The following is a 15,543-nucleotide window of genomic DNA, read 5'->3' as shown; positions in this document are numbered from 1 at the left end:
ATATCCGCGGCTCGAATACAACGCGGGTGGCTGTCTTGGACCCCAACACCCGCGTTATAAAGGGGGACTACTGTAACAAGTTCTCTGGAATATTGGGGCCGGCGTTGATGAGGATGTTCAATGAGGCAAGGGAAAGAGGGGTGCTGCCCCCGACTATGTCACAGGCCACGATTTCGCTGATTCTGAAGCTGGACAAGAACCCAGAGCTGTGTGGGTCCTACACGCCGATATCCCTGTTGAATGTGGACTCCAAACTGCTGGCCATAATTTTGCCCTCCAAGACTGAGGATTGTGTTCCGGATGTTATTGGGGAGAACCAGACGGGGTTTGTTAAGGGTAGTCAGTTGGTGGCCAATGTAAGAAGGTTGTTAAACGTGATCGTGATGCCCCCGGAAGGTGGGGAGGTGGAGGTAGTGATCGCAATGGATGCAGAAAAGGCTTTTGATCGGGTAGAATGGGATTATCTGTGGGAGGTACTGGGACGGTTCGGATTTGGGTGGGCTTTATTGACTGGGTCAGGTTACTGTATCAGGCTCCTGTGGCAAGTGTACGGACGAATAGGACAACATTAGACTATTTTAGACTGCACCGGGGAACGAGACAGGGATGCCCCCTCTCCCCACTGTTGTTCGCGCATGCTATAGAGCTGTTGGCAATTGCTCAGAGAGCCTCAAGGGGCTGGTCCGGAGGGTGGAGCACAGAGTCTCTCTCAATGCAGATGACCTGCTTCTGTATGTATCGGACCCATTAGAGGGTATAGAAGAAATCATGAGGATTCTAGGGGAATTTGGCTGCTTTTCGGGGTACAAGCTAAATTTGGGGGAAAATTAAGATGTTTGCGGTCCAGGCGAGGGGACAGGAGAGGCGATTAGATTAGTAGGGGGAAGCTTTAGATGCCTAGGCATTCAAGTGGCGCGGGAATGGGACTGGCTGCATAAATTAAATCTGGCCCGGCTAGTAGACCAAATGAAGGACGATTTTCAGAGATTGGACACGCTCCCGTTGTCATTAGCTGGGAGGGTGCAGACGGTGAAGATGACGGTCCTCCCGAGATTCCTGTTCGTGTTTCAATGTCTCCCCATCTTTATTCCGCGGTCCGTTTTTAAAAGGGTCAACAAAGTGATCTCTGGCTTTGTTTGGGTGGGCAAGACAGGTAATGCTTGAGCAGAGTGGGGGAGAGGGCGGGCTGGCGCTGCTAAATTTTAGTAACTATTACTGGCCGGCGAATATAGCCATGATCAGGAAGTGGGTGGTGGGGGAGGGGGAGGCATGGGAGTGCATGGAGGCGGTTTCACGCAAGGGCACCAGTTTGGGGGCGTTGGTAACTGCCACTGCCATTCCCGCCGGCACGGTACTCCACCAGCCCCGTGGTGGTGGCGGCCCGGAGATTCTGCGGGCAATGGAGGAAACATGTGGGAGCATCGGTCTGGGTCCCAATCTGTAATAATCACCAGTTTACCCTGGGAAGTATGGACGGGGGGTTCCGGTTATGGCGGAGAGCAGGGATGGAGAGGATGGGGGATATGTTTATAGAGGGAGCTTTCCGAGTACGAGGGTGCTGGAGGAGAAGTTTGGGTTGGCGAGGGGAAACAAATTCAGGTATCTGCAGGTGCGGGACTTCCTACGTAAACAGGTGTCAACCTTCTCACTCCTACCGCTAAGGGGGATTCATGACAGGGTAGTTTCCAGAGGGTGGGGAGGAGAAGGGAGCGTCTCGGACATTTACAAGGAACTTATGGGGTCAGAGAAGACGCAGACCGAGGAGCTAAAGCGCAAGTGGGGGGGAGGTGCTGGGAGGAGAGATCGATGATGGTCTATGGGAGGATGCGAGGAGTAGAGTCAACGCGTCCGCAACATGTGTCAGGCTCAGCCTGATGCAATTTAAGGTCGTTCACCAGGCTCACATGACAGTGGCCCGGATGAGCAGATTCTTTGGGGTTGAAGACAGGTGTGCAATGTGTGCGGGAGGACCAGTGAACCATTTCCACATGTTCTGGACATGTCCGAAGCTTAGGGAATTTTGGCAGGGGTTTACAGATGTCATGTCCACGATGTTAAAAACAAGGGTGGCACTGAGTCCAGAGGAGGCGATTTTCAGGGTGTCGGAAGACCCGGGAATCCAGGAGGAGAAAGAGGCAGACGTTCTAGCCTTTGATTCCCTGGTAGCCCGGAGACGGATACTATTAGCTTGGAGGGACTCAAAGCCCCTGAAGTCGGAGACCTGGCTATCGGACATGGCTAGCTTTCTCTGTTTGGAGAAAATCAAACTCACCTCGAGAGGGGCACTGTTAGGGTTCGCCCGAAGGTGGCAACCGTTGGTCGACTTCTTTGCGGAAAATTAATCATCAGCAGAAGGGGGGGGGGTTAGTTTAGCTTAGAGTAGGGGGTTAATAAAGGTGGGACCTGTAAGGGAGGGAGACGGATTTTGCACTATGTTTATAGTTTAATGTACATTGTTTATTGTGTTCTTGTTATAATACCAAAAAATACCTCAATAAAATGTTTCTTAAAAAAAAACATCTTTGCACCATTATTGGTGGTTATGCCTTATGTTGTCTGTATCCCAAATCTCTTGCTTTATAGCTCTTTTAAGACATCTAAAATTGACCTCTTTGACCAAGCTGATCACCATCCTAATGTCTCCCGGGGTGGTGGATCAGGTAGAGTGGATCAATGAGAGCGCAAGGAACTGCTGAGAATGTCTAACAGTCAGGGAACTGTTTTGCGCTCCTGTGCTGTGAAGTGTGGCTGGAAGAAGTCTTCTGCACTCGGAATCCATGCCAGGCGGGGTGGAAATGGCTGTAGCTAGACTGGCCTCTGTTTTTCAGATGTGCCTGTGGGTTCTACTGGGGACTGTCAACGCACATTGGGAGATTTTGCTGCCGGGGGCGGCAAGCGGAGGCCGCCACACGGACTGCGATGGCAAGCTAGGTTAGTGGATATTACATCGAACATTCTGAAGTCTTTGCTCACCCAGACATCCATTCTGAGAAGCAACCAGACTGCATGAGTTTGCCCATCTCAACCATGAAAAGTGGTAGATACAGACACACTGAAGGGCATAAGCGCTTCAGAGCAGTGGTAATGCACATTGGGGAGGGCATGTCACACTCACTTGACGAGTGGGCAGAGGCTCCAGGACACCAACATTCAGAGATTGCTGAAGACCAGATTGATGCCGACATGATCAGCCTCTGCAGTCTTAAGGTTAACATGCAGGTTCAGTCGGCAGTTAGGAAGGCAAATGCAATGTTAACATTCATTTTAAAAATATATACTTTTATTAAGGCATATATAATTTACAAGAGGAAAAACAAAGTAAATAACACCCACACAACTAACAACCAAACCCAGCCAACATGACTTACATACACAATTCCCCAATCCCCCTTTCCCACTAACTGTTTTCCCACCATCAACCATGCCTCCCTACCCCCACCACCACCACCTCCGGGTGTACCCTAGCATCAATCCCCTCAGGGCGAACTTGATCTTCTCAAGCCTGGGAAACCCGCCCATGTCACTAACCCATACCCCCGATTTCGGAGGTTCCGAGTCCCTCCACACCAATAAGATCCGTCTCCGGGCTACCAGGGAGACAAAGGCCAAAACATCAACCTCTCTTACCCCTGGACTCCCAGGTCTTCTGACACACCAAAAATTGCAACCTCTGGACTCGGAACCACCTGTACCTTTAATACCTTTGACCCTGGAGCTGTGAAGCAACTACGCTAACCACTATGCTACCGTGCTGCCCCTTCTGGGGTTGCATTCAGATTGGATTTTGTTTCGAGTAGAGGGACTCGGAGGGCTGCTGAAGCCAGGGGTGTGATTGAGCGACCTGACGGAGTTCCTTAGGCTGGAAAAATTTAAGTTCGCCTTGAGAGGATCAGTGGATGGGTTTGCTCGGAGTGGAAGCTGTTTATCGACTTCTTCAAGAACAGTTAAGATGTCAGCAGAGGGGAGGTTAGGGTGGTTGGGTGTTACTTATTTGTTATGAAGTTTCCTGTTTGTTCTTATTCTGGTTTTGATTGTGTTCAATGTATATACAAAATGCCTTCATAAAAATATATATTTTTTTAAATAGTGGTGTGAGATTATACAAGTACCATTATATGAATTCATGAAAAATGATTCACCCATGAGACCCCTATGTGACCATAGTAACTTAAATGCAAGCCTACGCACTGGCAGTAACCACAGCAAGTCACTGCAAATGAGAGTGATGGATGATAAGGCACCTAGGTGATTCTGCTGGCGTCCCGTCCATATCTGGTAAGCAGGGAGGTTCAAACAAACCTCATGTCGGTGGACAACCTGCAGTTCTATGCATTTGGGGGACTCCTCTGAGGGCGCTCCTGATGCAGGCTGCATCTCCTCCGTCCCTCTGCTTGTGACAGTCGATCAGAGGACTCAGTGACAACTGGAGCATACCAAACTATGGTACTGGAACCACATGCCCATACAGGGTCCATGTCGGCCCTAATGACCTGAGGATGTCTGTCAAAGTCAACGAGGCTGAGGGGGCACAGCGTAGGCAGCAGATGTCAGCGAGGGAAAAGCACCAAGACATAGTACTTATAAACGTAAATTTAAGTTACCATGGTCACATAGGGGCCTCATGGGTGAATCATTTTTCATGAATTCATATAATGGTACTTGTATAATGTACTTGTATATATGCCAGGCCCATATACTACAAGAAGCAGGCTTAATGTTTTAGATTGATGACCTTTCATCAGAAGTGATGATGAAACGTTTTTCTCTCTGCACAGATGCTGTAAAATCTGCTGAGCACCGCACTATTTTATTCCGGAATGGCCTATCTTTAATTTTATTATGTTCCCTTCTTCTGGATTCTTCCAAGAAAATACTTTCTACCTACCAATATCGCGATCAGATCATCCCTCAACATCCTATTCTCAAAAGAAGACATGGTCAGTTTATGTAACCTGTTCTGCTAATTCAAACCATTTACAATAAAAATAAAACGTGGACATTCTCTCTCCTTCCCCCTTGCAAGGTGCAACAGGAATCCAAACGACCGTAAAAGAATGTTGCAGCAACACAACCCTAGATGCTTCTGCTCCTTCACAAGTTCAGACAGATGTTCTTCCCAAACACAGCATTCAATATTGCCAGCCTCCACTGGTCATTCAGGATTTCACATCTTCTCCGAAAATGAGCATTATATAATATTTACAGCACAGAAACTGGTTATTTGGCACAACAGATCGATTCTGGTATTCATGCAGAGTGCAAACATTTCCCGCCTCACTCATCTACCCTTATCCACAGAATCTTATATTCCTTTCTCTTTCATGTATTTTTATCGATTCCCACATAAATGCACCTATTTGTCTCAACTCCTCATCTACTCAGCTCTGACATCTCCTACCTGTTGCAAATATGAAAGTTTGGGTGCAGCTCCTTTGAGATCCAAATGGACGATTCTCATCAATTTGCCGTTAAGATCCTTCTGTTGTCGAGGCTTTGGTTTAACCTCCTCCTTTACCTTGTCCTTTTCCTGCTGGGCATTTTGCTTTGCTTCATGCTCCATTTTTTGCTTAATTTCCATTTCTTCTTCATTTGCCTTTGCTGCTCCAGGTTTACCCCAAAAGCTTTCTTTTGCTGGAGCATCCAATGATGTTTTTCTAAAACAGAGAGCCATTTACCTTCAATCAACAGTCATTTAACACAATTTGTTATTGTAAGAGGTCTTCCAACCTGTGACACTGATGGGATTGAGGTTGGTGAAAGCAGTAGATTAGCCATTAAATTATAAATTTCCAGGTTCAAAATGTAAAAAATGACTTGAATGGAGTGAAATTAGGGTGAAGGTAGAGGAACGTTAGCTGCTATGAGGATGCGACATGAGAGAGGGAGAGACAGAGAAAGTAGTGGCAAAAGGATGATGGGTGATTCAAAAGCATGATTCAAAATCATGAGGAATGCTCATTAAATGTACTTTTGTTTCAATGATTAGGGCGGAAGCAGCCAGCAGTGATTCCCAGAATAAAAGGGGAGAATGGACACTGATGGGAATTGAGAACAAGCTGGGAAGTAGATCAGTGGTTGGGAGAAACCTGGCAGAACAAAACACAAGTAATCTACAGGAACCTAATAACAACTTGGGAAAGTTAATAATAACTTGGGAAATGTAGTAAAAGATGGTAATTGAAAACAAAAACGTCACTGGGGAAAGGCCCAACGTTCTACAACAGTAACTACAGTTCAAAAAAACTTAATTGGTTCTAAAGTGCTTTGCGCTGTCCAATGGTTATGAAGAGCACTATAAATGTAAGTCGTTCTCTTTTTCCTTTCAGTCGGAGGAGGGACGGGCAAGGTCGGGGTGGGGAAGAACGGAAACCAGTGCACCTCAAGCAGAAAATTGAGCCCTGTGATTTGGTACAGGGCTGGAACACTCATTGTACAAGCAAACAGATCCATTGATTAACTAACACTATCCTCCTGCAGTAATGCTGTTTCCATGAAGATTCTCGATTCTATCTTCCAGTTGCAATTATCATGGATAGCTCACTCGATGCCTCAGTGGACTAGAACAAGCAACAACAAAAAACTACCATCAAGCTCTGCACCCACCTGCAGCCAGGCCTCAACACCACTGTGATCATGCCCATCTACATCTCATTTTGGGTTATTTGCCTGAGGAAACAATCCCAACCAAGGACAAGAGCAGCAGGGGCATGGGAACACCATTTCCTGGTCCACCTTCAAGTCACACACCGCCCTTACACATTGGCTATTCTCACCGTTCTTTCATTGTCACCGAGTCAAAATCTTGGAACTTCATCCCTAACAGCACAGTGGGAGCTTCGTCACCACACAGACAGCAACAATTCATTAAAAAGACCCACCACCAGGTTCTCAAGGATAACTGAGAGTGAGCTATAAAATGTTGGCTTAGTGACACCCACGTTCCAAAATAAATTTAAGAACTTACTTTAATGTAGGTAATAGCTTGAAGCCCACAATTACTAAAATAAACAAAACCAGGCACCGCAGCACATTCATGCAGTTTATCCGTGTCATGCCTATCTGTAATCCTGCAGGAAAGAGAAAACAAAATCATTAATGTTAATTTTAAAAACATCTTAAATTAGCAGAATTTATGCTGTTTACAATAGAAATTTGCATTCATATAGTGCTCTAACACAAATACAGAACATCTCGAAGTGCTTCACAGTCAATTAAATACTTTTTGTAATGTGGGGAAAACAAGAATTTATACAAAATAAGGTCCCACGAATTGCAATATGAGTGATCAATTATTCAATTTGAGTAGTACTGTCTCCACCACTTAAACAGACCATTTTCCATTTAACTTGCCATTAACAGGGGGCTGAATTCTCCATTCTGGAGATTTGGTCCCCACACCGGTGTGAAAACGGTGGTGTTTCACGACGGAAAAATCATCATGAAACAGCCACCGATCCTCCATTTGGTTGGGAGCTAGCAGCCAGGCAGCCGCGCTGTGCTTCATGGCAGATGCCACTCGCGGACCTGACTCGCGAAATAGTTCCCCCCTTCGGCAGCCTCGCACGCCCGAACGGCCCCCCCAACAGTGCCCCCAGCCCCAAATATGTCGTCCACTGCCCGCGGATCGGCCCTCCCCAGACTATAGCGGTGCTGGATTGAGTCCACAGCAGCCACACCGAGGTCCCGATGGGTGAGACTACACGTGTCCCATGCCGTTGGTAACTCGGCCAGTTGGGGGCGGAGCATCGGGGGCGGGCCTCGGGCAATGGCCAGAGGCCGTGGATATGTGGCACGACATACTTGCATGGTATGCCACTTTGGAGGGGGCGGACCATTGCGGAAGTAGCACTGCCCCCGATTCTGTCGGGAATTTGGATTCTCTGGCCTTTCGCCGAACGTGATTTTTGCGTTGGGGACCGGAGCATCCAGCCCAGGGTCTTATTAATTTGGGCATAAGCAACTGAGAATACTAATTCACAATTCATTAGGGTGTACTAAACGCAAGTACAAACATCTCCAATAGCATTTTGTTAATGCTCAATTACATTTGAATATTTATAATCTCCTCCAAGTGATATGTAGTTATAGTTTTTAATGTAATTTAAATAAAGCAGCAAATCAGAGTGAAGCTTCACAGGTGTATTCCTGTCACTTATTAAAATAATGCAATCATGGTACATTGATAATTCATTTGGTAGTACAGAACTTGACTATTGCTAAGAAAAGAGGCATGTCAAAGCTTTTGGTCTTACACTCATCAGCACAGTTTGCTAGAATACCTGTATAAGAGGAAAACAACAATTGATGCTGTCCGAGAAGAGAATGTTGATTGGTTGGCAAGTGGACTCCGATTGGTTGAGATTTTCTGCTTATTATTATTTTTCAGTTCTGATGATTCATATAGACTCTAAACATTAACTCTGTTTCTCTCTCCATAGATGCTGCCGGATCGGAGTTTATCCAGCATTTTCTGTTTTTATTTCAAATTTCCAGCATCCTCAGTATTTTGCTTTATTTTGTTATGTCAGTCATCATCAACCAGTGCATTCTCCATGACATTGCCTCTACTCATCAGAGTCTGTTTGCCAACCAATCAGCATTCTTTGTTGTTTTCCCTTTATACTGGTTTTCCCGTGATGAGTGCAAGGCCTAATCTTTGATAGATCTCTTCTTTTCAGTAATACCCATATTATATTGACTGTAATGGGCATATCACACTCTCAGTGCCTAGTATAAGCAGCGGGAACAATACCAACATGAGCACATAAACTGAAAAGATGACGGTGACACCTTTTAAGTTCACCCGACCAAGATCTTTATTAACAATGTCTCATCCCAAAGGATAACACCAAACTGCCAAGAATCGAGAAGCACATTTGTCCAACAAATCCTTGTGCATAGTCAGCCAACCACTTCCTTCATGTTGACATCAGCTGGAAGCACAAGAGAAGCTTAAATTGCACCCATAGCAGCATGGTGGCAAGAAGGTGGTTGGTTGCACTTTAGAATTTACTGTTGTAAAATAGAATGGACACGGACATATTGCCCATTAAGAGTCATAGGTGTTGGTATCTTCACTCTTGCAATGAGAACATAAGGGTGAAGTGTTACTGTGTTGCGAAGTGTTAGAACAATTTGTTCTATGAGGGATTGTTCCATTATTGGCAAGGGAAGGGGACAGATAAAAGGAGGCAATGCCAAAGATAGACTGGTCTATAGATTGGATGATTTCAGCGATGTGGTGCTGACTTGTTTTATGCACAGAGACAAAAACAAAGAGCCATAACAAACAAACTGTGATGTAATAAGATATCATATAACAATATAACGTGGTAAACCCAACATTATACAATCCCGCCTACCTCCCCCCACCCCAAAGAGTTTAACAACCACATCCCTCAACCCTGCCCTTCTCCAAAAGAAAAGGCCACAACTTTCCCTCACTGACGTTTTGGTCCATCTTGAAGAAGTCGATGAACATCTTCCAGCTCACAGAAAACCCCTTGTCCATCCCTCTAATGGTGAACTTAATCTTTTCCAAGTGGAGGAATTCAGCTAGGTCCTGCACCCAAGGCCTAACGCTTGGTTCTGATTCCCGCCAATTGCTATCCACGGACGGTGTTACCTCCATTTCCAATACTCTTGACAGTGCATCGGTTAACTCCCCCTCCAGAACCCCACCAACTTCGGACAAGCTAAGAACATACGGGTATGGTTCACGGAGGACCCAGCGCACCTCATTAATTGATCGTTTACTTCAGAGAAAAATCAGCCCATCCTGGCAGTCATCATATACGCTCTGTGCACCACTTTGAATTGGATAAGACTTAATCCAATGCATGACAAAGAAGAAAGAAAAGTTAAGCACGGGAATAGGCTCTTCAGCCCAAGCCTACAGCGACCATGCCAAGGAAGAATTAATCCCATGCAGCACCTCCTTCCAAATCAATCCCCCCCCCCGGTATGCCTCCTATTTTAGCCGAATAGCCTCCATTGATACTTCCTCCTTTTTGCTCAGCTCTTCCCACGATCAGGTCCTCAAAGCATCTAATCCCCAGCTGGTCCCATTTTCTAAACCTAGCTTCTAGTTGTGGTGCTGTCATGTCTTAGTTGGAAATGCTGCTCCAGTCACCCTCACCCTATCTAATGGGGAGGGATCCAACGAGAGAACATTGCAGTATAGGTCCACAATAGACCCCTCGCCAGGGACAGAATCCTCTTCAACAAGGAAGATGGTGGCGCCAAAGGAAAGGAAAAAAAAGTCGCACATGAGAAGTCACGTACTTGAAAATAACAAAAAAGGCTGGAGTTGGGTAGCTGAAATTTAGCAGCTAACTAATTAAAAGTGGCAAATCTCCTCTCTACAAACAAGTCCCCAAAACGCTCCAAATCCTTCACCTTCCAAGATTTAAATGTTAGGTTCAAATCAGAAGGCAGGAAAATGTGATTGTTACAAATAGGGGCTAGTGAAGACAAGAAGAAGAGCTTCAAGTGCTGACTAAAACATTTCCAAATCCTAATAGGCGAGCACCACTGGGTTTGAGGAAAATCTAGTGGGGTGAAAAGGTGCAGTGACTGTGGCCAGAAGACTAGAAGTGGTGCAGGAGCGAGCCTCCATTTGTTCCCAAACAGAATTGGGGTCACTGAACCACAACACAATATTTTTGGATGTTAGTAGCCCAGTACGAAAACAATAAATTGGGGAGGGCCAAAAGAAACCTCATCTGTCTGCCCATTTGGAGTAGAACGCTACAAATTCTGCGCTTCTTATCCACCCAAATAATAGCAGCTATCAATTTGTTCACCTTGATTAAAAAAAGGATTTGGGCAAAAAAATGGAAAGACATTGAAAGAAAAGGAAAACCTCGGGAGCACATTTATTTTGAATGAATGTGTTGAATCCTAACTACCGAAGATGGAGGAAGGTTATTTCGCCTCCTGCTGTACACTATTAACCAGGCTTGGTAATTCAACATATGAAGTGAGGCCCAGTTGTGGGCCACCCGGACCCCCAAATAACGAAAGCTTGTATTTGAGAAGTGGCACAGTAACGTCCCCAACTGGGCTCGCCTTCCGGGGGGAGGGGTATCCGGGAAACTCCAGTCTAAATTCAATGTATACCCAGAGAAGCAGTGGAATGTGTTAAGCAACTTCATTATGCCATCGATGGAGGGAGTTGGGTCTGGAATATACAGGAAAAAAGTAATCCGCATAGAGAGACACCCAATGCTCCACCCTATCTTGACTAATACTCCTCCATTAACTAGAGGATCTCCGCTAGAGCGTGGTTCTATCACCACGGTGAATAGGAATGGAGAAAGTGGGCAACCCTATTTAGTGCCCCTATTCAAAGGAAAGTAATTGAATACAAAGTGTTTGTATGAGCACTGGCTGTAGGGGCATTATATAACAGGAAATCCAAGAAGCAAATGTATGACCAAATCCAACTCTCCCAAGAATCTCTAATAAATACTCTCATTCCACTCTGTCAAATGCCTCTTCAACATCCAGAGATACTATCACCTCAGGTTTGGGTACTGTGGAGGGGGAAGGGAGACAATTAGAAGACAATGTATATTGGCCAACAATTGTAGGCCCTTCACAAAGCCAGTTTGATCCTCCGAAATTATACTCAGGAGGTAAGGTTCCAACCGAAGCGCCAGAACCTTAGCAAGCAGCAGGACGTCCACATTCAAAAGTGAGACAAGACAGTATGAACCACACTGTCGGGTCCTGATCTTTTTTTAAAGAGCAAGGAAATAGAGGCTTGAATGAGGGTCAGAGGCAGACACCCCCAGGATAGGGCATCATTGAAAATGTCCAATCACAAAAGGTACAAGCTGCTGAGAGAACGTCTACCATCGGACCAGGGACCTTGCCAGGTTGTATCAGCCCAATACATTTTAAAGTCTCAACATGGAATAACGTAGCTCTTCTCCACATGAGAAGTCTTTGGCAGGTAGGATCAAGGAAAACTCTGAAGCTTTCTATAGGTATGTCAGGAATAAAAGAATGACTAGGGTAAGAGTAGGGCCAGTCAAGGACAGTAGTGGGAAGTTGTGCGTGGAGTCCGAGGAGATAGGAGAGGTGCTAAATGAATATTTTTTGTCTGTATTCACACAGGAAAAAGACAACATTGTCAAGGAGAATACTGTGATACAGGCTACTGGACTAGACTGGATTGAGGTTCATAAGGAGGAGGTGTTTCTGGAAAAATTCTGGAAATTTTTCAATTCTGGAATTGAAATTCTGGAAAGTGTGAAAATAGATAAATCCCCAGGGCCGGATGGGATTTATCCTAGGATTCTCTGGGAAGCTAGGGAGGAGATGCAGTGCCTTTGGCTTCGATCTTTATGTCGTCATTGTCTACAGGAATAGTGCCAGAAGACTGGAGGATAGCAATGTTGTCCCGTTGTTCAAGAAGGGGAAGTAGAGACAACCCCGGTAACTATAGACCAGTGAGCCTGACTTTGTTGTGGGCAAAGTCTTGAAAAGAATTATGAGATAGGATTTATAATCATCTCGAAAGGAATAATTTGATTAGGGATAGTCAACACAGTTTTGTGAAGGGTAGGTTGTGCCTCACAAACCTTATTGAGTTCTTTGAGGTGACAAAACAGGTGGACGAGGGTAAAGCAGTTGATGTAGTGTATATGGATTTCAGTAAAGCGTTTGATAAGGTTCCCTATGTAGGCTATTGCAGAAAATACGGAGGCATGGATCAAGGTTGATTTAGCGGTTTGGATCAGAAATTGGGTTAGCTGCAAGAAGACAGAGGGTGGTGGTTGATGGGAAATGTTCAGCCTGGAGTTCAGTTACTAGTGGTGTACCACATGGATCTGTTTTGGGGCCACTGCTGTTTGTCATTTTTATAAATGACCTGGAGGAGGGCATAGAAGGATAGGTGAGTAAATGTGCGGATGACACTAAAGTTGGTGGAGTTGTGGACAGTGGGGAAGGACATTGCTGGTTACAAAGGGACATAAATAAGCTGCAGAGCTGGGCTGAGAAGTGACAAATGGAGTTTAATGCAGAAAAGTGTGAGGTGATTCATTTTGGAAGGAGTAACAGGAAGACAGAGTACTGGGCTAATGGTAAGATTCTTGGGAGTGTGGATGAACAGAGAGATCTCGGTGTCCATTATAGAAAGGATGTGGAAGCATTGAAAAGGGTGCAGAGGAGATTTACCAGGTTGTTGCCTGGTATGGAGGGAAGCTCTTATGAGGAAGACTGAGGGACTTGAGGCGTTTTCGTTAGAGAGAAGGTTAAGAGGTGACTTAATAGAGGCATACAAGATGATCAGAGGATTAGATAGTGTGGACAGTGAGAGCCTTTTTCCTCGGATGGTGATGGCAAGCACGAGGAGACATAGCTTTAAATGAGGGAGATAGATATAGGATAAATATCAGAGCTAGGTTCTTTACTCGGAGAGTAGTAAGGGCGTGGAATGCCCTACCTGCAACAGTAGTGGACTCGCCAACATTAAGGGCATTTAAATGGTCATTGGATAAACATATGGATAATAATGGAATAGTGTAGATGGGCTTTAGATTGGCTTCACAGGTCGGCGCAACATCGAGGGCCGAAGGGTTTGTACTGCGCTGTAACGTTCTATTGTTCTACCTTGACAGTTGGAATAGGAAGACTATCCAGAAATACAGGCATGGCCGATTATCTGCAGGGAGCTCCGACCTATAAAGATCATGGTAAAAGGATTTAAAAGCTGCATTGACCTGGAGAAAGTTGACAACAAGGTTACCGCCTGGACTAAGTATCTGAGGGATCTCATAGGAGGCTGCATGCCATTCAGGTTGGTGAGCCAGGAGACGACTGGCCTTCTCCCCGTACTCAAAATGTGCCCCTGGAGCGCTGTAATAATAATAATCTTTATTGTCACAAGTAGATTTACATTAACACTGCAATGAAGTTACTCTGAAAAGACCCTAGTCGCCACATTCCGGCACCTGTTCAGGTACACCGAGGGAGAATTCAGAATGTCCAAATTACCTAACAGCACATATTTCATGACTTGTGGGAGGAAACCTGGGCACATGGAGGAACCCCACGCACACATGGAGAGGATGTGCAGACTCCGCACAGACAGTTACCAGGCGGGGAATCAAACCTGGGACCCTGGCACTGTGAAACAACAGTGCTAACCATTGACGTACTACCCTGCTAGTAGACAGTAGCTCAAACCGGGTCTGTAAGTTTTCCCTATTTACCAATAGTTCTGGAGTAGGGTCAAGCGAATACTGGTGATCCACCTAGAGAATGGAATCCACAATCCTCTGCTGCTCCAACTTCAATGTCATCAACATATATGCTCTGTAAGAGAATTTCCCCCACAGAAGGACTGCCTTAAGAGCTTCCCACAGCTGAAAGGCAGATTGAGTCGGTCCTGTTTGACATTATTTAGTCATCAATGCATGTGGACAAATTCTCACAAAATGTTTAATCCATCAACAGTACAGAATCTAATCTCCAGAGTGGAGTCAGACTCAAGCAACAAATCAAGAAAGGGTGTGGGGCACGATTAGAAATAACAATTGTGGAACTGAGGTTTTCAGGGGGGGTCGGGACGAAGATCTGCCAGTGTGGGGAACGGGCCGTACGGGGACCGCGGGCACGTGGCTGGCCTAGGAGGAGATTCAGCTGGTCACTTGGAATGTAAGGGGTCTGAACAAGCCAGTCAAGCGGGCCGGGTGGTCGCGCATCTGAAGGGGCTGAGTGTGGATGTGGCCATGCTCCAGGGACGCACCTTAGGGTGGTGGATCAGGTGAGGTTGAGAAAGGGGTGGGGTTGGGCAAGTGTTCCATTCGGGGTTAGATGTGAAGAGCCAGGGGGTGGCGGATTTTGGGGGGAAGAGAGTGTCGTTTGCGGCGGCGTCGAGTGTGGTGGCGGATAGCTGTGGCAGATATGTGATGGTAAGCGGTAGGCTCCGGGGGAGCAGGTGGTGCTGGTCAATGTGTACCGCCCCAAATTGGGACGATCCGGGCTTTATGTGGTGTATGCTGGGCCGGATTCCGGACCTCGAGACGGGGGGGTTTAATAATGGAGGGGATTTTAACACATTGCTGGACCCAGCACTGGATCGCTCGAGGTCCAGACGGGTAAGAGGCCGGCGGCGGCCAAAGTGCTGAGGGGGTTCATGGACCAGATGGGAGGGGTGGACCCCTGGAGATTCATGAGGCCGGGACTAGGGAATTTTCGTTCTTCTCCCATGTCCACAAGGCTTACTCCCGGATTGACTTTTTTGTTCTGAGCAGGGCGTTGATTCAGAGGGTGGAAGGCGCGGATTATTCGGCGATAGCTATTTCAGACCACGCCCCACATTGGGTGGATCTGGGAGAAGGGAGGGACCAACGCCCGATGTGGAGGTTAGAGGTGAGGCTGCTGTCGGACGAGGAGGTGTGCTGGGAGGTCCGGAGGTGTATAGAGGGGTACCTAGAAATTACTGATAACGGGGAGGTGGTCTTTGAGGTGCTGGTTAGGGGGAGCTGATTTCCATCAGGGCGCATAGGGAGAGGGGGGAGAAAGAGA

General features: G+C 46.3%; 1 protein-coding gene across 3 annotated transcripts in view; it reads right to left on the bottom strand.

Annotated features, from left to right (window-relative positions):
* zgc:113333 (beta-N-acetylhexosaminidase) overlaps positions 1-15,543 on the bottom strand; it is a 95,605-nt gene that overhangs the window by 70,200 nt on the left and 9,862 nt on the right. For all 3 annotated transcript variants that reach the window (XM_038821096.1, XM_038821094.1, XM_038821095.1), the window contains exons 2-3: positions 6,965-7,067; positions 5,399-5,654 (exon numbers count right to left, since the gene is read on the bottom strand). In XM_038821096.1, the coding sequence (XP_038677024.1) occupies positions 5,399-5,654; positions 6,965-7,053 (345 nt within the window). In that variant the 5' untranslated portion in view covers positions 7,054-7,067. The remainder of the gene's footprint in view (positions 1-5,398; positions 5,655-6,964; positions 7,068-15,543) is intronic.

Source organism: Scyliorhinus canicula, chromosome 15, assembly GCF_902713615.1.
Source record: "Scyliorhinus canicula chromosome 15, sScyCan1.1, whole genome shotgun sequence".
NCBI lineage: Eukaryota > Metazoa > Chordata > Chondrichthyes > Carcharhiniformes > Scyliorhinidae > Scyliorhinus > Scyliorhinus canicula.
The sequence above is the reverse complement of the archived record's forward strand: the minus strand, read 5'-3'. Positions and strand labels throughout refer to the sequence as shown.